The sequence below is a fragment of the Heptranchias perlo genome, chromosome 10 (assembly GCF_035084215.1).
Source record: "Heptranchias perlo isolate sHepPer1 chromosome 10, sHepPer1.hap1, whole genome shotgun sequence".
In the NCBI taxonomy this organism is placed as follows: domain Eukaryota; kingdom Metazoa; phylum Chordata; class Chondrichthyes; order Hexanchiformes; family Hexanchidae; genus Heptranchias; species Heptranchias perlo.
Genome location: NC_090334.1, coordinates 47546926 through 47571815, shown reverse-complemented (window position 1 = coordinate 47571815; position 24890 = coordinate 47546926). Strand labels below are relative to the sequence as shown.

The following is a 24890-nucleotide window of genomic DNA, read 5'->3' as shown; positions in this document are numbered from 1 at the left end:
GAGTTTGAAACCAATAATTTCTTCATGTCAAATGTGAACTGTAGAACTTCAATAAAAGACTTCCCCAGAAAGGAGTGCTTTTATTGAAAGTAATATTCTTAGCTCTCATAAGAACATATTTTATAAGAGGTGACAAATATATTTGTGGTCATATCATCAAATTTGCTCTCTCACAGAGACCTGCCATTTCATGTCCCCTCCTCTCCCTAGTCACTCATAGAATCATAGAAAATAGGAGCAAGAGTAGGCCCTTTGGGCCTGCTCCACCATTCAAAATGATACATGGCTGATCGTCTAACTCAGTACCCTGTTCCCGCTTTTTCCCCATATCCCTTGATCCCTTTAGCATCAAGAAATATATCTATCTCCTTCATGAATATATTTAATGACTTGTCTTCTGTGGTAGATAATTCCACAGCAAAGGCTATGGGCCCCGACAACATCCCAGCTGTAGTGCTGAAGACTTGTGCTCCAGAACTAGCTGCGCCTCCAGCCAAGCTGTTCCAGTACAGCTACAACACTGGCATCTACCCGACAATGTGGAAAATTGCCCAGGTATGTCCTGTCCACAAAAAGCAGGACAAATCCAATCCGGCCAATTACCGCCCCATCAGTCTACTCTCAATCATCAGCAAAGTGATGGAAGGTGTTGTCGACAGTGCTATCAAGCGGCACTTACTCACCAATAACCTGCTCACCGATGCTCAGTTTGGGTTCCGCCAGGACCACTCGGCTCCAGACCTCATTACAGCGTTGGTCCAAACATGGACAAAAGAGCTGAATTCCAGAGGTGAGGTGAGAGTGACTGCCCTTGACATCAAGGCAGCATTTGACCGAGTGTGGCACCAAGGAGCCCTTGTAAAATTGAAGTCAATGGGAATCAGGGGGAAAACTCTCCAGTGGCTGGAGTCATACCTAGCACAAAGGAAGATGGTAGTGGTTGTTGGAGGCCAATCATCTCAGCCCCAGGACATTGCTGCAGGAGTTCCTCAAGGCAGTGTCCTAGGCCCAACCATCTTCAGTTGCTTCATCAATGACCTTCCCTCCATCATAAGGTCAGAAATGGGAATGTTCGCTGATGATTGCACAGTGTTCAGTTCCATTTGCAACCCCTCAAATAATGAAGCAGTCCGAGCCCGCATGCAGCAAGACCTGGACAACATCCAGGCTTGGGCTCATAAGTGGCAAGTATCATTCGCGCCAGATAAGTGCCAGGCAATGACCATCTCCAACAAGAGAGAGTCTAACCACCTCCCCCTGACATTCAACGGCATTACCATCACCGAATCCACCACCATCAACATCCTGGGGGTCACCACTGACCAGAAACTTAACTGGACCAGCCATATAAATACTGTGGCTACGAGAGCAGGTTAGAGGCTGGGTATTCTGCGGCGAGTGACTCACCTCCTGACTCCCCAAAGCCTTTCCACCATCTACAAGGCACAAGTCAGGAGTGTGATGGAATACTCTCCACTTGCTTGGATGAGTGCAGCTCCAACAACACTCAAGAAGCTCGACACCATCCAAGATAAAGCAGCCCGCTTGATTGGCACCCCATCCACCACCCTAAACATTCACTCCCTTCACCATCGGCGCACTGTGGCTGCAGTGTGTACCATCCACAGGATGCACTGCAGCAACTCGCCAAGGCTTCTTCGACAGCACCTCCCAAACCTGCGACCTCTACCACCTAGAAGGACAAGAGCAGCAGGCACATGGGAACAACACCACCTGCACGTTCCCCTCCAAGTCACACACCATCCCGACTTGGAAATATACCGCCGTTCCTTCATTGTCGCTGGGTCAAAATTCTGGAACTCCCTTCCTAACAGCACTGTGGGAGAACCGTCACCACACGGACTGCAGAGGTTCAAGAAGGCGGCTCACCACCACCTTCTCGAGGGCAATTAGGGATGGGCAATAAATGCTGGTCTTGCCAGCGACGCCCACATCCCATGAACGAATAAAAAAAAAGGGTGATCCTGGGTTTTGACAGAACTGAGGTAGGGGTGCTGGAGTGAGGTTGCTCGGACTTGGCAAAGGCAGGGGGGGATTATTTGGTCCAGCATTATGGTAGAGGAAGCACCTGGGGTTTGGTGGAACTGTGCAGTGGAAATTGGAATATGGGGTTTGACTCACTAGTGGATTTCTGGCGTCTGTCAGCAATGAGGAGAAGGAGGGGGGGGATGGCATGGACCTGACAGACTGAGTGTGGATGGCAGAATCCCATATCTGACAGGACTAGTTTTGTAACTTTCTAAGAGAGCTCAGCAAACATTAAGTTTGGAGTATGTTGATTGGTTGCTGGAGGTCTCTCTGTCCGCCCCCCTCTCTCTACCTGTGTATCTCTTTTGTGTGTATCTTTGTCTCGCATAGGTGTCAGTAATTAGAATGCTAACATTTCTTAACTATCAACAGCACAGATAAAAATCAGATGCTAGAGGCTTTCTTTGCTTTCAAAATTCAACATTTTTTTTAAAACAAGAACTCAAATTATGATCAGAAGAGACTCTCTGGCCCTTAAATCCCATATATCCTGTTGCCAGCTCAAGAATGGTGGTACACAATTTACACCTGTGAGAGAATTCCAATGCTGACCCTGTGCAAATATCTGGGTTCAGCTAATTATCATATAGTACAGCAGTCTTGGAATGCAACTCCTGCTGCAACAGAGGGTAGATATATCTTGGTGGTGCATAGCTTCAAAGCCAACAGCTTTTTAAAGGGCAAGAGCTTAATGAGAGTGCATTAAGTAATTGGAGAGTATTTTGGTCAGGATGAAAGAACTAGGTAGTACTTTGGGCCATCAAAAAAAACTTGACAGTCATCTGGGGCACAAAGAAAGAAGAATTTAAAATGGCTACTGAACTGCTCCCTTTTGTGATCTGTAGAGTGCAGAGAAACATCTTCAGCTACTGCAAGGGAGTACCTAGAGAAATGTAAGCACCATCCTTGGGACACTCAGCAGTGGCCTCAAAGGAATTGGGATCCACATTGCCCTCCAAGCGCTAAATTTACAATTTCTCCAGTAGGTACCTGGAGGTTTTATTGGTGCAGCTGAAGAAAAGGAGGGCCCAAATGCTAGTGGTTCATGGCTGGAAGCCAAGTAAGTCAGTGGCTAGAGCTAAGTGGAAAGAGGTGGCAGTGCCTCTATTACTAGCTGATGTCCTTGTTAAGACCTGTACAGTGTCGAAATGTCTTATCTTGATATTCCTAAAGAACGTGATACTATCACGGCTTAAAGCAGTGCATGACAGAAGATGCTGCTCGCACTACATGGATATGAAAAAATAAAGGAATAAAGAGCAGAACTTTAATTGCTGAAAAATGTGTTATTGTTTTTGTTTTAACACTGTGCAACTTCAGCAGGAAAACTCAATACAGGCAAAGCAACATATTTTAAATGCATCACCACTCACTCACCACAGCAAAAGGTTGCTGTTGAACATTTCACCAATTTATACCCACGCCACAAAAGAGCAATCAGCCGCACTTGCTCCAAGAGTAAGCTTACCACAGTAATACACTACTGCAAAATTTCACACCTGCATTCATTTCATAAAACAGAAAATAATATTGAAGCCTTTTCTTGAAAGCCCTATACTCGCCAGACTGAGGGCTAACAAAAAATGGCAAATGAAAATTTTTTATCTGAACTTCTTGTGTTGTACAGCTTTCAAGTTGTTTAGTCTTTGTAATTGCATTTTTAAAATGGAAATTCAATTGTAGTCTTACCTCATATTACACTTTAAAAGTGATGTATTGCCCGTAAAGCATTGCTTTGGGTAAGGTGCAATATAAATGCAAGTTTTTCTCCCTTTCTGTTTTAGGAATGAAGTAAAGGCTAGAATCTAATCAAGGTATTCAGATTAAAGCCTCAAATGTAAAACCTTTAGTGATTTATAAGTCTGAAATTAGATTATAGGCTTGATATTACTGCAGGATATCTATATACTATCTAATAGGATGTTCATGAGAATTGTTTCACTCAGGTTTGGGTCCACTATACAGTTAGCTAGTGTGCTCCAGGCACTTAATTCTCTGACTTTGGCAACACATATTAATGATTACAACTATCACTAAGCAATTATCAGGAAATAGTATATGTTAGAAGTGAAATCAGTGCACTTTATACACTGTTAATGCAGGCTGTTTATCATGCTTCTTACTCCTTTTACACATTGTGTTAAATATTTCACATTAATATATTTAAAATTCCAAGTTCATGCAGGGGAAGGTTGCTAACAGGCACGCCAGTGGGTGAAGAAACCCAGCTGTCTGAGGAGTGGTGGCATGATGCCGATAGGCCTGAGAGCAAGCAAAGAAATTATGTTGTCAGATAACAAATTACCAGTATGCATTTCCCTTGAATTGCCTCAGATAGAGGTGGATATAGCCATCGTGGCTGCAAGATAGGCCAAAAATTATTAATTTTAAGGGCGTAGAGCAGTGCCAGAGCAGAACGGGCTGGCAGATGACAGCTGGCTGTCAGGTAAGGATTAACAGGGTGGGGGAGAATAGGAACGTGGATATTGGACTGCTGTTAATGGCTGCCCAGCCAGCGGGGCCAGAATGGTAGTTTCAAGCAGCCATTCAGGCCAAATGAGGAAGGGGGAGAAATGCTGACCCATGACAGCAGCAATAGGCTAAGGCCTGGCTATGGAGGGTGGGGGGGGGGGGGGTGCGGTGGTGGGGAGTTGCATATTGAGTCGGGGCTCAGCTGACACTCACCTAGAGACTGGCTGGGGAAGGTGATCAAATATTGGTCACAGATAATAAATTAAATTACAAAGACTAAACAACTTGAAATCTGTATAACACCAGAAGTTCAGACACAAAATTTACATGAACAAAAGCCTTCAGGAACAAACTTCAAACCCATAACTTTAAACTTAAAAAATGTTACTCAAAACATGACATAAGTCTTCAAGTCCTCTAAATGTTACAGATCAACCTATGAGTATTGCAGGCAATTACAGCTAGGTGTGGACACAGTTAACATTGAAAATGTAATAGGTTTGTTCATTAACAATTCGGCCCAATTTAATGTGGCCAATTTATTTCTCATACCTTTGAAATTTGAGAATGAGTACCAGGAATGAGAAACTATAGTTACGAGGAAAGAATTGAATTACTGGGACAATTTTTACTGGAGCAGAAAAGACTAGGAGATTTTTAAATATTATGCCTTGTTAGGGTGGATAAAGAAGGACTATTTCCTTTGGTTGTGGAGTTAGTGATGAAAGGTCATCTATTTAAAATTGTCATTGAGGCTGAACTAGGAGAAATTTCTTTACATAGAGAGTTAATAGAGCATGGAATGATTTGACACAGGCAATTCTTGAGGCTGAGCCCACTGCATCTCTTAGACGAAAAATGGATAAATATTTGAAGCAAAGAAAGTTACAGGACTACGGGGAAAGAGCAAGGAAGCAGATTCATTTGGGATTATTCCAGCAAAGAACCAGCACAGAGATGGTTGGCCAAATGGTTTCCTTCTGTGCTGTAAAGTTGTATGGAGGGAAAAATTGGATAAGGGTCCGTTCTGGGCAATGGTAGATGCACTACCACCCCGTGCCCAATGGACCCCCTGCAGGCAGCACGTGAAATCTACTTACCCTAAAATCTACGTGCAGCAAGCGCAGCCCTCGCTGCTGAGAGGCTGCACGGAGAATGAGGAAGTTGGAAATGGTGCGTGGACAGCGCACATCATCAGCTGCCTGCACTACTTAAAGGTGCAGGCACATTTCCAATGGCAGATACACAGCCAAGCAGGAGAAGGGAGAATGGCAGCACGAGTAGCTGCATCAGCAAGAGAGTGGGCACCACGATTCTCCGACGATGCTCTGGAGGCACTGGTGGAAGGTGTGGACCAGAGGAGGGCAGCCATGTACCCGCAGGGTGGCCGGAGACCGTCTAGACTACAGCTGCGTAGGCATTGGCAGGCCGTGGCACAGGAGGTGAATGCGAGGAGCATTGCACCACGCACATGGGTGCAGTGCCGCAAGAAATTTAATGATTTGACATGAGTGGTCAAGGTGAATGAATGCAAGTGTCAAGTGGCGCATCCTACCAACTGCACCAATACTCCATGCAGGACACCTCCCGTCACCCACCCACCCATCAACAAAAACAGCCATCCATACGCAATGCCGCATCTCAATCGCACATAATACCACACTTGCAGGCCACACAACCACTACTCAAGTCACACTATTTGACCATGACAGGCACATCACCCACACACCTTGCAGGACACTCACTGACATACTGTCCTCAGTCTTGCAGGAGAAGGTGGCGTATAATGCCCGCCAGCAGGAGGGACCTGAGGCTAGACGGGTACGTCTACACGTCCTCACCCCGCCAGACGAGACGGTGCTGCGGATTATTGGTCGGGCCATCGCTGCAGCCGTTACAACGTGCCGCGCTGGAGGTCCCGGTCAAAGGGGTCTCTGCATATCTAATGATCCTTCTCCTTTTCCACATCTCCCTCCTCCCATATTCTTTTCTGACTCACGTGCTGCACACGCTGCCAGCACGCACCTCTTACTTGCTCCTCTCCCCACTCCACAACTCAACCTGTTTCCCTTTGTCATTGCAGATACCCAAGAACACTTGGCGGCACCCGAGGAGGAGGAGGAGGAGGACACTGAAGCCACACCGTCACTCGATCTGACACTAGTTTTCACCAGCTCAGAGACTGACACTGCGCGTCCTTTAGAGGTTAGGTTAGAGGAGGGATCTGCACGTGGTGAGACACCGAGCACAAATGCGCAGGAGCCGGGGAAGAGGGAATGGATACCACAGGAGCCAACTTGCCGGAGGGCGAGGTCGCTCATTAGTTCTGCTGCAGAGGAGTCAGATGAGGACTTCGATGGGCCAGGCTACAGAAGACGGTTGATGGGCGTACACCAACACATGCTTGGGGCACTGGAAAGCCTGCCAGAAAGCCTGTGCATAATGAGAAGGGGCATGGAGGAGTCCAGCTCCAACTTGGCGCAGGGCTTTGTGCAGAGCTTGGAGCCCATCCTTTCCAACATGGAACGGATGGTCACCTCCATCAGTGCACCTGTCGAACCCACCACAATGCAGCGTCTGATGACTGATGTCACAGCATCCATTGCAGCACAAACATCTGCCATCCAAGGTCTGACTGCTGCATTTGCAGCTCAGACTGCTGCATTGGAAGCTCAGACTGCTGTCTTCACGAAGGAGGACACAAATAACCTCCCAGAAATGTTAGGGAACCAAGGGTCTAGTGAGAGGGAGGAACTGAAGGAAATCAGTATTAGTAAAAAAATAGTGCTAGGGAAATTAATGGGGCTAAAGGCTGACTAATCCCCAGCGCCTGATAATCTACATTGAGAGTACTAAAGGAAGTGGCCCTGGAAATAGTGGATGCATTAGTGATCATCTTCCAAAATTCTATAGACTCTGGAACAGTTCCTACAGATTGGAGGGTGGCAAATGTAACCCCACTATTTAAAAAAGGAAGAGAACAAACAGGGAATTACAGACCAGTTAGCGAAACATGAATACTGGGGAAAATGCTAGAGTCTATTATAAAAGATGTGATAACAGAACACTTGGAAGGCGTTAACGGGATTGGACAAAGTCAGCATGGGTTTATGAAAGGGAAATCATGCTTAACAAATCCACTGGAGTTTTTTGAGGATGTAACTAGTAGAATAGATAGGGGAGAACCAGTGGATGTGGTGTATTTGGATTTTCAGAAGGCTTTTGATAAGGTCCCACACAAGAGGATAGTGTGCAAAATTAAAGCACATGGGATTAGGGGGAATATACTAGCCTGGATTGAGAATTGGTTGACAGACAGGAAACAGAGAGTAGGAATAAACGGGTCTTTTTCCGGGTGGCAGGCAGTGACTAGTGGGGTACCACAGGGATCAGTGCTTGGGCCCCAGCTATTCACAATATATGTCAATGATTTGGATGAGGGAATGGAATGTAACATTTCCAAGTTTGCAGATGACACAAAGCTGGGGTGGAATGTGAGCTGTGAGGAGGATGCAAAGAGGCTCCAAAGTGATTTAGACAAGTTGGGTGAGTGGGCAAGAACTTCGCAGATGCAGTATAACATGGATAAATGTGAGGATATCCACTTTGGTTGTAAAAACAGAAAGGCAGATTATTATCTGAATGGTGATAGATTGGGAAAAGGGGAGGTGCAACGAGACCTGGGTATCCTTGTACACCAGTCGTTGAAAGCGAGCATTCAGGTGCAGCAAGCAGTTAGGAAGGCGAATGGTATGTTGGCCTTCATTGCAAGAGGATTTGAGTACAGGAGCAGAGATGTCTTACTGCAGTTATACAGGGCCTTGGTGAGACCACATCTGGAGTATTGTGTGCAATTTTGGTCTCCTTATCTGAGGAAGGATGTCCTTGCCATGGACGGAGTGCAACAAAGGTTTACCAGACTGATTCCTGGGATGGCAGGACTGACGTATGAGGAAAGATTAGGGTCGACTAGGCCTATATTCACTAGAGTTTAGGAGAATGAGCGGTGATCTCATCGAAACATATAAAATTCTAACAGGACTAGACAGACTAGATGCAGGGAGGATGTTCCCGATGGCTGTGGAGTCCAGAACCAGGGGTCACAGTCTCAGGATACGGGGTATGCCATTTAGAACCGAGATGAGGAGAAATTTCTTCACTCAGAGGGTGGTGAACCTGTGGAATTCTCTACCACAGTAGGCAGTGGAAGCCAAATCATTAGGTGTATTCAAGAAGGAGATAGATATATTTCTTAATGCTAAAGGGGGATCAAGGGATATGGGGAAAAAGCGGGAACAGGGTACTGAGTAAGACGATCAGCCATGATCATTTTGAATGGCGGAGCAGGCCCGAATGGCCTACTCTTGCTCCTATTTTCTATGTTTCTATTGTGGCTCTGGGGACCGCTGTGGAACGGGGCTTCCAGGGCATCACAGCACTCTAGCAATCCGTTCTCCAGCCGATCACCAGGAGTGCTGAGGCGCAGCCCCAGGAGAGTGGCAGTGGCGCCATGGCAGTCGGAGCTGCTGTCCTCTCTCAGGATGACAGCATTCCTGCTCCCACCCCTGCCACTCCGCCAGTGCCCCTGTTGTTGCCTGTCGACCAGCCAGGCCAGACTGCTGCAGCGCATGCTGAGATGTGCAGTCTGAAGCCAGGCCCTCCAGGCCTTCCACCACCCATGCTCCAGCCACTGGGGAAGCACCTCGTAGGAGCACTAGGATAGGTAACGGCACACGGACAACAGGCGCAAAGGGAATGCACAAGGGTGAATAGTTATTATGTTTGCATATTTTCATTTATTAATCCATAATTGAGAGTTTGATTTTGCATTTCGTGGTGGTTTTTATTCATGCAATGAGCTGAGAGGGACACCAATGTGTAATATGATGGAGGGCGATTTGATTGTCTTGTGGGAGGGGAAAGGTGGGGAATGTAGGACTGTTGGTGAGTTGGGGGATGTAGTTCCAATTATTGATAGCGGGCATGGATCAGGCGAGCACGCACAGCCCTTGCAAACAAGGCGTGTGGTTCCTGCTGCAACCTTGCGTTTTCCTCCACCTCCTCTTCCGGCTCCACCCCCTCCTCCTGCTCCTCCTCAACCTCTTCCTCCTCCTGCTCATCCGCCTCTTCCTCCTCAGCCTCCTCCTTCACCTCTGGCTCGGGATCTTCTGCAGTCAATGGTGGCAAAGGCTGGTCCCTCGTGATGGTGAGGTTGTGCAGCATGCAGCAGACCGCCACGAATCTGCCCACCCACTCAGGGGAGTACTGCAGGGCTCCTTCAGACCAGTCTAGACAGCAGAAGCGCTGTTTGAGGAGGCCTATAATCTGCTCCATGATGTTGCGTGTGGCAGCATGGCTCTCATTATATGCCTGCTGTGTACGTGTGCATGGATTCCTGACCGGTGTCATGAGCCACGTCATGAGGGGATAGCCCTTGTCGCCCAGTAGCCAGCCTTTGACTTGCCATGTCGGATGAAAGATAGCTGGCACGTTGGATTGCCACATGATGAAAGCGTCGTGACTGCTTCAAGATGCGATGCGTGTGGTCACACACCAGCCGCACGTTGAGGGAGTGGAAGCCCTTTTGGTTGACGAAGACAGCCGAGTTGATGTGCGGGGCACGCAGGGCAATATGTGTGAGGTCCATGGCACCCTGCACCATGGGAAAGCCAGCAATGCGGGCGAACCCCCGTGCTCGCTCGTTCTGATTGTATCTGTCGAGAGGGAAGGTGATGAACCTGTTCCTCATGTGGTACAGTGCATCTGTGACCTCCCTTATGCAGCAGTGCACTGCACATGCGAGATGTTGCACATGTCGCCAGCAGAAGCCTGAAATGCTCTTGTGCTGTAGAAATTTAGTGCCACGGTGACCTTCACAGCCACAGGCAATGCTGTCCTCGCCCTGCCCTGAGGCTGCAGTTGTTGCCGCACCAGTTGACAGATCTCAGTGACTGCTTCCTTGGTGAACCTCAGATGTCAGATGCAATCCTCCTCGGTCATGTTGAGGTAAGAGAATTGATCCCTGAAGGCCCTCATTGGGTAGGGCCTTCTGCTCAGTGCCCTGCGCCTCCTCGTCCTCCGTCTCCTCACAGCTTGACCTGCTGGGCGTGGCCTCTCTGCATGCTCCCAGTCATGCTCAATGCCCAACAGGAGCCCTAGCAGACCGCCCATGGTTGGCAGGAATGTTGTTCCACCAGGGTTGCAACTTTCTGACCCGTAAGGCGACACCTGCCAAAGCACTCTCAAAAGTAGTGTAGGAACTCTCAATAAAAATAGGGAGCTTTAAAAAACACTTCCTACTCCTCCAGCAGCCAGAAGCAATAATCCAGCAACTAACCTGCAACACCTGCATGGCCCTTTAAATAGGGCCGGTGGGGGGGTCCTTCAGGCACTGAAAGAAACATTTGATGGTCGGGGATAAGATTGTGCGTTGAGTTGAGCGTTAAGGTCCAAAATTGTGTGTATCACTTTAAATCAGCGTTGCACACTGATTGCAGCCATTTTCTCCCTACTTTACATGCTTCCAGCGTTCGGGATTAGCGCACGCGCTAACTCCTATACCAAGAGGGCTTCTGGCGCACGTCATGCAGGAAACGTGCGTGCGCATCCAAGATGCCATCTTGGATGTCGGAGGGGCCGTCTAGCGTCGAAACAACGGGCGCTACATGGTCCAATTTAGCGCCCATGGTTCCCAGATCCCTAACCCTCCCTAAAATTAAATTAAATTGGAACAAAATTTATCTATTTGCAGTGCATCTAGAGCAACATGCTTGGGAGATGTACCTTGTAGGAGCAGCAGTACCAACTAACATTGAAAGGATTGAAAGGCAACATAATTAGTAATATTCAGGCGGGATAAATTTGTGACACAGGAAGTAAGTGCGACAACAGAAAAGTGCATGCTAGGGACAGAACTTTTATTATACTATAGATATAGTTAGATTTGGGTGGCTATCTCTCTCTCCATATCTTTCATTATCAGTAATGAATGCAATGTTTTACCTCCACACGTGGTTAGGCTGCCATAGAATTTCAGTACATATCAGAAACCACACATCAGGTCCTGAACTGCCAGTGAGCAATGCCACAGATCTATTGTAAACAATTTTACAACACCAAGTTATAGTCCAGCAATTTTATTTTAAATTCACAAGCTTTCGGAGGCTACCTCCTTCCTCAGGTGAACGAAGTGGAAATGTAGCCTCCGAAAGCTTGTGAATTTAAAATAAAATTGCTGGACTATAACTTGGTGTTGTAAAATTGTTTACAATTGTCAACCCCAGTCCATCACCGGCATCTCCACATCATGACAGATCTATTAGCATTGCATAATACTACCTTGTGCAATACACGGTATAATATCCTTGTCGTTATAAAGCAACACATCCTTCAAATTAGTAAGAACAACACTCTGGGAGATTTCTTAGGTTATGTAATTTATGAATTACATTGGTGAATTAAATTATGAATTAAATTGGTCAACCAAAGAGTCTTGCTAAACATTTTACTAACATTTACTATAAGATATAAAACAGAACATTTAGCAACAGCTCAACGCAATTACAAATTGTTAGAAGAGAGCTCTTTTCTTATTATGAACACTAGGTTCAAAAATATATTACCAAATTTGACTTGGTAAATGTAAAGGCAAAAAGAAGTCATACCTCTGCATCAATCCATTTGACACCATCTTTGGTATGCATTATATGGCCATAGAAGTAAACAGGCAGTACATACTCTGGACGAGCCTTTTCCCAAGGGTTGCCATGTCGCAGCCAGTCGTCAGCTTCCTCCACCTGTAATTATGCAGAACAAAGCTCACATAGCACCTTTCACAACCTCAATGTCCCAAAGCATTTCACAGCCAATTTTATTACTTTGAAGTGTAGTCACTGTTGTAATGTAGGAAATGCAGCTGCCAATTTACCCACAGCAAGATCCCACAAACAGCAATGAGATAAATGACTAGGTTATCTGTTTCAATGTTGGTTAAGGGATAAACGTTGGCCAGGACAGCAGGAAAGCTATGCCAACTCTTCTTTGAAGAGTCATGGGATCTTTTATGTCCACCCAAAAGGGTAGATTGGGCCTTGGTTTATCGTTCCATCCAAAAGACAGCACCTCTAACAGTGCAGCAATCCTTCAGTACTGCACTAAACTGTCAGCCTACGTTGAGTGCATTAAGTGTAACCATTGAGCAAAGGTTGACACCTTAATATAAATTAATATAAAAGATTCAATGGGGTAAATTTTAACTGGGTGGGCCGGGAAGAGGATAATGGGTGGGGGGCAATTCCTGAAGGGAAATCCTGAAGTACGGATTTCCTGGACGTCCTTACGATTTTGATATAATGACTTCTTTCATTTTATGTTTCCCGCCCGACAGACCAGCCAGATTGACAGGCTAGCCGTCAGTCGGACAGGAAAACAGCCAGGGAGCGGATGTCAGCAGGTAAGTCAGATCAAGGCGGGCGGGGGGGGGGGGGGGGGGTGGGGTCAGTCATGGGGGGGGGGGGGAGTCATCAGGGTCGGGGGTCGGTCATCTGGGGGCGTCATCGGGGGAGTCATCAGGGTCAGGGGTCATTGGGGGGTTGGAGATCATGGGGGGTCAGATTGTTGGGGGGGTGGAGATTGTGAGGAAGGGTAGGAGATCGTGGGGGGGGGTCGAAGAGATCGTGGGAGGGGGTCGAAGAGATCGTGGGAGGGGGGGTCGAAGAGATCGTGGGAGGGGGGGTCGAAGAGATCGTGGGAGGGGGGGTCGAAGAGATCGTGGGAGGGGGGGTCGAAGAGATCGTGGGAGGGGGGGTCGAAGAGATCGTGGGAGGGGGGGTCGAAGAGATCGTGGGAGGGGGGGTCGAAGAGATCGTGGGAGGGGGGGTCGAAGAGATCGTGGGAGGGGGGGTCGAAGAGATCGTGGGAGGGGGGGTCGAAGAGATCGTGGGAGGGGGGGTCGAAGAGATCGTGGGTCGAAGAGATCGTGGGAGGGGGGGTCGAAGAGATCGTGGCAGGGGGGGTCGAAGAGATCGTGGGAGGGGGGGGTCGAAGAGATCGTGGGGGGGGGGTCGAAGAGATCGTGGGAGGGGGGGTCGAAGAGATCGTGGGAGGGGGGGTCGAAGAGATCGTGGGAGGGGGGGGTCGAAGAGATCGTGGGAGGGGGGGGTCGAAGAGATCGTGGGAGGGGGGGTCGAAGAGATCGTGGGAGGGGGGGTCGAAGAGATCATGGGGGGGGGGGTCGAAGAGATCGTGGGAGGGGGGGTCGAAGAGATCGTGGGAGGGGGGGTCGAAGAGATCGTGGGGGTGGGGGTCGAAGAGATCGTGGGGGGGGGGGTCGAAGAGATCGTGGGGGGGGGGGGGGGTCGAAGAGATCGTGGGGGGGGGGGGGGGGTCGAAGAGATCGTGGGGGGGGTCGAAGAGATCGTTGGGGGGGGTCGAAGAGATCGATGGGGGGGGGGGTCAAAGAGATCGTGGGGGGGGGGTCGAAGAGATCGTGGGGGGGGGGTCGAAGAGATCGTGGGGGGGGGTCGAAGAGATCGTGGGGGGGGGGGGTCGAAGAGATCGTGGGGGGGGGGTCGAAGAGATCGTGGGGGGGTCGAAGAGATTGTTGGGGGGATCGAAGAGATTGTTGGGGGGGGGGTTGGAGACATTGTGGGGGGGGGGGGGTTCGGACATCGGGTGGGGGGGTGTCGGTCGATCACATGTGTGGGATCGCAGCAGGTAGGTTTGTTTGGCCTGGATGAAACACTCCTGCTCCTCCTAGCCCACAAGCAGTGCAATAAAGGCACTTACCTGCTGATCTGGGCCTTCTCACCTCCTTACGTGGCTTGAAGCAGCAGGCCCGAGAATCCCGGACCCCAGGAGTTAAAAATAAAAAAGCTGTCAAAATGGAGGCCCGCAGCCTCCTCAAAAGCTTTCACTGACCAACCCGCCTCCTGAGAGCGGGTCGGTTGCCCGCCTCTCGACTCATCTCCATTAAAACCGGAAATGGGTGGGTTGGAGGCAGGTTGGGGTTGGGTTTTAGTTTTTTACAATTTTTATCTTCCCACCCGCCCCCAACCCACCCGTTCGTGGGGTTAAAATTTAACCCAATAACTCAGTATTGCAAACTGCTTGCCTTGGAAAATCTACAATCTTACTAACCTCAGGCAGAGGATTGAAGTAACTGTCAGCCAACAGCAATTCATACCAGGTGATTTTGAAGCTTGTTCAAGGAACAAAAATGTGTGTTAGGTATACCAGAGATGGTGAAAATGGTAAACATGAACTGACTGTATTAGACTCCTAAGGGGCAAAACTGTTCTAAGGGCCATGACTATACCTACAATATATTGCTGGGCCATATGTATTTTTTTAATATACTTGCTTCAGTTCTGGGTCCAACAGTGGAGATTGAGAGAGAACACAATGAGCTGGCATCACAGGCTGGAGAAGCCTCAGGCTATTATTAAATACTCCTGTTAGCTTGACAGCTGAAAAATAGACTCAGCTTGTGCTAAGAGTCCACTGAAGTTTGGGAATAATTTCACCTTTCTCTTTATAGAATTCCCACTATCTATCTTTAACAAAGGGTTCAATATTAAGTAAAGAAAAGATTAAAAGAGAATGGTTAAACCTGTCCCTCCATATAAACTCTCCTACCCATATTCACGGCTACCCTCTCGACCTTGGCATGTCACATGGCCTTTCTACTCCCATGGTCTTGATCGCTGACAAGTCCTAGGGATGGGCAATAAATGCTGGCCTTGCCAGCGACGCCCACATCCCATGAACGAATAAAAAAAAGTCCATCTCTGACCACTTCCTTATATTACTCATCACCCACATCACCCTATCCCCTTCCAACCTTTAATAGGGCCTCATTCTCCTCTGCCAAAACCACTCACTACTCCAGGAACATCCTGGAGAGCCAAGATAAGCTGCGGCTTCTTTTCTATACTACCGTCCGAACCTTCTCTCCCTGGCCCCCTCCTCGCTCACTTCCAACAAGTGCAAGAAATTTGTGGACTTACTTTGTTGCAAAGATTGAGGTCATCCATTCACCTGCTTCCCCTCTGTCTTCTCCTTGCCTACTAAGCCAAACCTCCCCCAGTCCTATCCATGAACCAGTGTCTTTCTCTAGTTTTTTTCCTGTCTCCCCTCAAGGACTCTCTGAGTTCATCTTGTCCATGAGACCCATCACCTTCTCTCTTGACCCATTCCCACTAAACTGTTGACCACCCAACTTCCCTTCCTGGCCCCCATGTTGGTTAATATTGTAAATGTTTCCTACATTACAACAGTGACTATACTTCAAAAACAAAAGTACTGCATTGGCTGTAAAGCACTTTGGCACATCCTAAGGTCGTGAAAGGCGCTATATAAATGCAAGTCTTTTTTTTTATATATGGTTCTGTCTTCAAGTACTATCCTTCTCCCTTTCAATACCGCTGTCATCATCTCCCTCCTCAAAAATCTCACACTCAGCCCCTCTGTCCTTGTCAACTACCACCCCATGTCCAACCTCCCTTTCCCCTCCAAAGTCCTTGAACATGTTGCCGCCTTCCAAAAGCTTTGCCCACGTTTCCTGCAACTCCATGTTTTATGCTTTCCGATCAGGTTTCCACCCCTGCCACAGCACTGGAACAGCCCTAATCAATGTCATAAATGATATCTTCTGTGACTTGTGGTGGTGCATTTTCCCTCCTTGTCCTCGATCTCTCCTACTTATCCAATCGTAGCGAGAGAATCTCCAACAAGTGCTTCGCTTCTCTCTTGTGTCCCCTTAGGATTTATCCTTGGTACCACCTCTCCTACATCTACATGTTGCTTGTTGGTGAAATCATCCAAAGACAGGGGTCAGCCTCCATAAATAAGTTGATGACACTCAGCTCCATCTCTCCACCCAGCTCCATCTCTCTACTGTCTCGACCCCTCCACTGCCTTTGTGTTATCAGACTGTTTGTCCAACATTCAGTCTTAGATGAGCTGCAATATCATCCAGTTAAACATTGTCTTTGGCTCCCACCTCAAACTCCATACCCTGACCACCTATTTTATCTCCCTTCGTGGTCACTGTCTTGGGTTGGATGTGACTGTTTGCAACCTCATCACCCTATTCGACTCTCATCCGTATATCCTCTCTATCACAAAGGCCGCCTACTTTCACCTCTGTAACATAGAAACATAGAAAATAGGAGCAAGAGTAGGCTATTCGGCCCTTCGGGCCTGCTCCGCCATTCAAAATGATCATGGCTGATCGTCTAACTCAGTACCCTGTTCCCGCTTTTTCCCCATATCTCTTGATCCCTTTAGCATTAAGAAATATATCTATCTCCTTCTTGAATACATCTAATGACTTGGCCTCCATTGCCTTCTGTGGTAGAGAATTCAACAGGTTCATCACCCTCTCAGTGAAGAAATTTCTTCTCATCTCGTTTCTAAAAGGCATACCCTGTATCCTGAGAATGTGATCCCTAGTTCTGGACTCCACAGCCATCGGGAACATCCTCCCTGCATCTAGTCTGTCTAGTCCTGTTAGAATTTTATATGTTTTGATGAGATCACCGCTCATTCTTCTAAACTCTAGTGAATATAGGCCTAGTTGACCCAATCCCTCTCATAAGTCAGTCCTGCCATCCCAGGAATCAGTCTGGTAAACCTTCGTTGCACTCCCTCCATGGCAAGGACATCCTTCCTCAGATAAGGAGACCAAAACTGCACACAATACTTCAGATGTGGTCTCACCAAGGCCCTGTACAACTGCAGTAAGACATCTCTGCTCCTGTACTCAAATCCTCTTGCAATGAACGCCACCATACCATTCGCATTCCTAACTGCTTGCTGCACCTGAATGCTTGCTTTCAGCGACTGGTGTACAAGGATACCCAGGTCTCGTTGCACCTCCCCTTTTCCCAATCTATCACCAAGCAGATAAAAATCTGCCTTTCCGTTTTTACAACCAAAGTGGATGACCTCACATTTATCCACTTAATAGTGCATCTGCAAAGTTCTTGCCCACTCACCCAACTTGCCTAAATCACATTGGAGCCTCTTTGCATCCTCCTCACAGCTCACATTCCACCCCATGGTGTCGTCTGCAAACTTGGAAATGTTACATTCCGTTCCCTCATCCAAATCATTGATATATATTGTGAATAGCTGGGGCCCAAGCACTGATCCCTGTGGTACCCCACTAGTCACTGCCTGCCACCTGGAAAAAGACTTGTTTATTCCTACTCTCTGTCAACCAATTCTCAATCCATGCCAGTATATTCCCCCCAATGCCATGTGCTTTAATTTTGCACACTAACCTCTAGTGTGGGGCCTTATCAAAAGCCTTTTGAAAATCCAAAAGCACCACACATCCACTGGTTCTCCCCTATCTATTCTACTAGTTACATCCTCAAAAAATTCCAGTAGATTTGTTAAGCATGATTTCCCTTTCATAAACCCATGCTGACTTTGTCCAATCCCGTTAATGCCTTCCAAGTGTTCTGTTATCACATCCTTTATAATAGACTCTAGCATTTTCCCCACTACTCATTTTTAGGCTAACTGGTCTGTAATTCCCTGTTTTTTCTCTCCCTCCTTTTTTAAATAATGGGGTTACATTTGCCACCCTCCAATCTGTAGGAACTGTTCCAGAGTCTATAGAATTTTGGAAGATGATCACCAATGCATCCACTATTTCCAGGGCCACTTCCTTTAGTACTCTGGGATGTAGATTATCAGGCCCCGGGGATTTGTCAGCTTTTAGCCCCATTAATTTCCCTAGCACTATTTTTTTTACTAATACTGGTTTCCTTCAGTTCCTCCCTCTCACTAGACCCTTGGTTCCCTAACATTTCTGGGAGGTTATTTGTGTCCTCCTTTGTGAAGACAGAACCAAAGTATGTGTTCAATTCTTCTGCCATTTCTTTGTTCCCCATTATAATTTCCCCCATTTCTGACTGTAAGGGATCTACATTTGTCTTCACTAATCTTTTTCTCTTGACATATTTATGGAAGCTTTTACAGTCAGTTTTTACATTCTCTGCTACTTTACTCTCATAATCTATTTTTCCCCTCTTAATCAATCTCTTTGTTCTCCTTTGCTGAATTCTGAACCGCTCCCAATCCTCAGGCTTGCCGCTTTTTCTGGCAATTTTATATGTCTCCTCTTTGGATCTAATACTGTTCCTAATTTCTTTTATAAGCCATGGTTGAGCCATCTTTCCTGTTTTATTTTTGCGCCAGACAGGAATGAATAATTGTTGTAATTCCTGCACACGTTCTTTAAATATTAGCCATTGCCTAACCACCATCATCCGTTTTAGTAAAGTTCCCCAATCTATCATAGCCAACTCACACCTCATTACTTTCGTAACATTACTCGCCTCCGCCCACTACTGCTTTATTATTCCTCCTGCTGCTATTCCCTTTGCTATTGAAATTCTGACCCTAATAATCAAAGGTAATAAACCAGCTCTTTGCCATCCTTGTTAACAAATCATGGTAACATTTCCTTCAGGATAAAGAGCTTTCAATCTTTTGCAATGGAACCTGGAGGTCACATAATTAAGAACTAAGCATGGATGTGTTTGCAATGGTCATTAGTGGTGCATTTGCACTAAAGTTTAATGTTGGCGCAAAGTCATTTCAGCTTTGCACCAATGCTAAACTCGAGGAGCATAAATTGGGTGTCAAGACCTGAAATGACTCCAAAGCAATGCAGAGTGAGACTACCTTCTCCAGCGAATTTCACTCCTTTACACTCCATTATCAGGTAGGGTCCTGACTCTGGATGCAGACAGCATTTACACTATAACTGCAGTGTCAGTGCGAAACAAAAGCACTTCACAACAATGCTACAGTTGTAATTTAAATGACCCTAAGAGACAATCAATCAGAAATTCAGAACCAGAGCTCAATTACAATTAACATAATATGCAGAAGGGTTTTCAAACATGGGTTCTATAATTCCATAAATTTGCTATCATTACATTATGCAATATAGTACACATAAGCATACTGGCGGAGAGCCTTTCATGCACAGAAAATCACAGGTGCATTGTCAGCGATTTTCCATCTATTCACATTAATGGATGGAAAAGCCCAAGCTGTTCACCCATAATTTTCTGCACGTGAACCTCTGCTGGTGGCAAAAGGCCATGAAAATTTCCACCTTGTGATTACAAAAAGGTTAAAGGCTTCTACTAAAGTAATAATGAAAAATTAGCAGTTAGAAAAAGAAACAAATTGGAGCAAAGACAGAGAAAACTGAAGGAAATTAATTAGTTTGCAAACATGCCTGCCACCCATCTTTGATCTTCTGATTGAAAATCCCATATTCATATCTTATGCCATACCCATATGCAGCCAGGCCCAGTGTTGCCATGGAATCAAGGAAACAGGCTGTTGAAAAAGTACAAGCAAAATAAAATTTTAAAAAGATAAATAACATAAACAATTCATAAGCTTAAGCTTACAAATGGTAATGTTTAGGTCAGTAAAAATCCACAGATAAAGGACTTCCACTAAATTGTACATATTACAATAAAATGCTTCTATGTAACTTGTTAATAGATGGTATCCTCAACTTTACTGATGATAGTATACATTTCATTAAGGAGAAAATGCTCTCTGATTACTAAACAACCCTGCAGATTTCCACAATCCATGCAAAAGGGATATTTTACACATGTTCATTCAGAATACGCCAAATGATACATGAAAGGAAATAAATTTGTCAGTTTTCATAAAATCCCTTACAGAATTTTGGAATGTTTCCTTTTAACAGAGACCTATTATTCTGAATTTCTTTCCCTTCACAGCCACCCCAGCAACATCAGTTATGCAGAGCAGCATGTGTGCCCGAAAACAATTACATTCTCTGGATTGGGAACCTACACTTTGGGCTGGCCTGAGAGCCAAACTAGCCGTCATGACCCCAGATATCTCCCTACAGTAAAATATGCATCAATTCTCTATCTGATGGTGCATTTTTCTAGGGTTAGATGACTTTGTATCAGTCTTTAATTGTGTCATCCCACATTTAAGTGAATAAACCTGCTACATGATGAATGTATCCCATCCCGATGACAGATCACTGGAGTGCAATGGAGCACAGAGTGAACAGCTGAGAGTTTGGTGAGTGTGGGAGTTTAAGGGTTAATCTCTTTTAAAATCTAGTGTAAATTGCTATCAACTGTTTAAGTTCAATTTTAAAGTTTAAATTTTTAAGTTTCTGTCAGGCTTAAGCGGAGACAAACAAGCAAGCTCTCCTACTAGAGAGCTACTGTAGTTAGTTAATTGGTTAGCTGGATTAAACTGGTTCCTGAAACAGGAGCAGGCCTGACACATCTGAGTCACAAACAGGAGCAGGCCTGACACATCTGAGTCACAAACAGTAGAAATACAGGGGCCTGTGAGTGCAACCGGCACTGAGTGCAACGGAGCACAGAGTGAACAGCTGAGAGTTTGGTAAGTGTGGGAGTTCGCTGAAGTGGGGGAAGGAGGTGCTGCTTTGCCTTGCTTTTCCTAACTTTTTCCACAGAGCGGCGACGGACCTGAGAAGCAGAAGACTGAGAGCGGGGATAAAAGCAGCAGCAGACCTGCAACAAGAGAAAACTACTGTGCGATGCCACAGGTGAGGCAGGAGAGTCCGAGAGTAGGAGGAGAGTCCGAGAGGTGAGCACAGTGTAAAAGGAGAGTCCAAGAGCGGGAGGAGAGTCTGAGAGGTGAATGCAGAGTAAATCTAAGGCAAGTCATGGCAGCACAGCTTGCACCCGTGATATGCTCCTCCTGTACTATGTGGGAAGTCATGGACACTACCAGTGTCCCTGGCGATCATGTGTGCAGGAAGTGTGTCCAGCTGCAGCTACTGGCTAACCGTATTTCGGAGCTGGAGCTGCGGGTGGATTCACTGTGGAGCATCCCGCGATGCTGAGACTATCGTGGATAGCACGTTCAGTGAGGTGGTCACACCGCAGGTAAAGAATACATAGGCAGAAAGGAAATGGGTGACTGCCAGGCAGAGTAAAAGGACTAGGCAGGTAGAGCAGGAGTCCCCTGGGGCCATCTCCTTCTCAAACAGATATTCCGCTTCGGATACAGTTGGGGGAGATGGCTTATCAGGGGAAAGCAGCAAGAGCCAAGTTCGGGGCACCACAGGTGGCTCTTGCTGCTTTGAGGGGAGGAATAAGAGTGGCAGGGCTATAGTGATAGGGGATTCAATTGTAAGGGGAACAGATAGGCGTTTCTGCAGCCGCAATCGTGACTCCAGGATGGTATGTTGCCTCCCTGGTGCTAGAGATCACGGAGTGGCTGCAGGGCATTCTGGAGGGGGAGGGTGAACAGCCAGTAGTCGTGGTCCATATCGGTACCAATGACATAAGTAAAAAAAGGGATGAGGTCCTGTAAGGTGAATTTAAGGAGTTAGGAGATAAATTAAAAAGCAGGACCTCAAAGGTAGTGATCTCAGGATTGCTACCAGTGCCACGTGCTAGTGAGTATAGGAACAGGAGAATGGACTAGATGAATGTGTGGCTGCAGGGATGGTGTAGGAGGGAGGTATTTAGATTCCTGGGACATTGGGACCATTTCTGCGGAAGGTGGGACCTGTACAAGCGGGACGGGTTACACCCGAGCAGGACTGGGACCGATGTCCTCGCGGGGGTGTTGGCTGGTGCTGTTGGAGAAGGTTTAAACTAGAATGGCAGAGGGATGGGAACCTGAGCAGTGAGACAGAGGAGGGGGAAACAAGGATAGAAACAAAAGACAGAAAGGGAAGAAGCAATAGTGGAAGGCAAGGGCGAAAAACAAATAGGGCCATAGCAATCTTAAAAAGACAAGTCTAAAGGCATTGTGTCTTAATGCGCGGGGCATTCGCAATAAGGTAGATGAATTAACAGCGCAGATAGTAACGGGTATGATATAGTTGCGTTAACGGAGACATGGCTGCAGGGTGACCAAGGATGGGAACTGAACATCCAGGGGTATTCAATATTTAGGAAGGACAGGCAAAAAGGGAAAGGAGGTGGGGTAGCGTTGTTAGTAAAGGAGGAAATCAATGCAATAGTGAGGAAGGATATTAGCTCAGAAAATCAAGATGTGGAATCTGTATGGGTGGAGCTAAGAAACACCAAGGGGCAGAAAAGGTTGGTAGGGGGTTGTCTATAGGCCCCCAAACAGTAATGGAGATGTAGGGGAGGGCATTAAACAGGAAATTAGATACGCATGCAAGAAGGGTACAACGAAAATCATGGGTGACTTTAATCTACATATAGATTGGTCGAACCAAATTAGCAATAATACTGTGGGGGAGGAATTCCTGGAGTGTGTACGTGATGGATTTCTCGACCAATATGTTGAGGAACCAACTAGAGAACAGGCGATCCTAGACTGAGTATTGTGCAATGAGAAAGGATTAATTAACAATCTTGTTGTGCGGGGTCCCTTAGGGAAGAGCGACCATAACATGATAGAATTCCTCATTAAGATGGAGAGTGAAGTCGTTGAATCCGAAACTAGGGTCCTGAATCTAAATAAAGGAAATTACAAAAGTATGAGGTGTGAGTTAGCTAGGATAGATTGGGGAACTTTACTAAAAGGGATGACGGTGGATAGGTAATGAGTAATATTTAAAGAATATGTGCAGGAATTACAATAATTATTCATTCCTGTCTGGCGCAAAAATAAAACAGGAAAGGTGGCTCAACCGTGGCTCATAAAAGAAATTAGGGATAGTATTAGATCCAAAGAGGAGACATATAAAATTGCCAGAAAAAGCGGCAAGCCTGAGGATTGGGAGCAGTTTAGAATTCAGCAAAGGAGAACAAAGAGATTGATTAAGAGGGGAAAAATAGATTATGAGAGTAAACTAGCAAGGAACATAAAAACTGACTGTAAAAGCTTCCATAAATATGTCAAGAGAAAAAGATTAGTGAAGACAAATGTAGCTCCCTTACAGTCAGAAATGGGGGAAATTATAATGGGGAACAAAGAAATGGCAGAACAATTAAACACATACTTTGGTTCTGTCTTCACAAAGGATGACACAAATAACCTCCCAGAAATGTTAGGGAACCAAGGGTCTAGTGAGAGGGAGGAACTGAAGGAAATCAGTATTAGTAAAAAAATAGTGCTTGGGAAATTAATGGGGCTAAAGGCTGACAAATCCCCGGGGCCTGATAATCTACATCCCAGAGTACTAAAGGAAGTGGTCCTGGGAATAGTGGATGCACTGGTGATCATCTTCCAAAATTCTATAGACTCTGGAACAGTTCCTACCGATTGGAAGGTGGCAAATGTAACCCCACTATTTAAAAAAGATGGGAGAGAAAAAACAGGGAATTACAGCCTAACATGAGTAGTGGGGAAAATGCTAGAGTCTATTATAAAGGATGTGATAACAGAACACTTGGAAGGCATTAACGGGATTGGACAAAGTCAGCATGGGTTTATGAAAGGGAAATCATGCTTAACAAATCTACTGGAATTTTTTGAGGATGTAACTAGTAGAATAGATAGGGGAGAACCAGTGGATGTGTGGTGCTTTTGGATTTTCAAAAGGCTTTTGATAAGGCCCCACACTAGAGGTTAGTGTGCAAAATTAAAGCACATGGCATTGGGGGGAATATACTGGCATGGATTGAGAATTGGTTGACAGACAGGAAACAGAGAGTAGGAATAAATGTGTCTTTTTCCGGGTGGCAGGCAGTGACTACAGTGTACCGCAGGGATCAGTGCTTGGGCCCCAGCTATTCACAATATATATCAATGATTTGGATCAGGGAACGGAATGTAACATTTCCAAGTTTGCAGACGACACAAAGCTGGGGTGGAATGTGAGCTGTGAGGAGGATGCAAAGAGGCTCCAATGTGATTTAGACAAGTTGGGTGAGTGGGCAAGAACTTCGCAGATGCAGTATAACGTGGATAAATGTGAGGTTATCCACTTTGGCTGTAAAAACAGAAACACAGATTATTATCTGAATGGTGATAGATTGGGAAAAGGGGAGGTGCAACGAGACCTGGGTGTCCTTGTACACCAGTTGCTGAAAGCGAGCATTCAGGTGCAGCAATAAGTTAGGAATGCGAATGGTATGTTGGCCTTCATTGCAAGAGGATTTGAGTACAGGAATAGGGATGTCTTACTGCAGTGAAACAGAGCCTTGGTGAGACAACATCTGGAGTATTTGTGTGCAGTTTTGGTCTCCTTATCTGAGGAAGGATGTCCTTGCCATGGAGGGAGTGCAGCGAAGGTTTACCAGACTGATTCCTGGGATGGCAGGACTGACGTATGAGGAGAGAGTGGGTCAACTAGGCCTATATTCACTAGAGTTTAGAAGAATGAGAGGTGATCTCATCGAAACATATAAAATTCTAACAGGACTAGACAGACTAGATGCAGG

At 46.3% G+C, this 24890-nt stretch overlaps 1 protein-coding gene across 3 annotated transcripts in view; it reads right to left on the bottom strand.

The window, feature by feature from the left end:
• Nucleotides 1-24890, bottom strand: part of pygl (phosphorylase, glycogen, liver) — a 155373-nt gene that overhangs the window by 111673 nt on the left and 18810 nt on the right. For 2 of the 3 annotated variants that reach the window (XM_067991011.1, XM_067991012.1), the window contains 2 exons: nucleotides 19787-19890; nucleotides 12186-12317 (listed from right to left, as the gene is read on the bottom strand). In XM_067991011.1, the coding sequence (XP_067847112.1) occupies nucleotides 12186-12317; nucleotides 19787-19890 (236 nt within the window). The remainder of the gene's footprint in view (nucleotides 1-12185; nucleotides 12318-19786; nucleotides 19891-24890) is intronic. The other variant, XM_067991013.1, reaches the window with a different exon arrangement.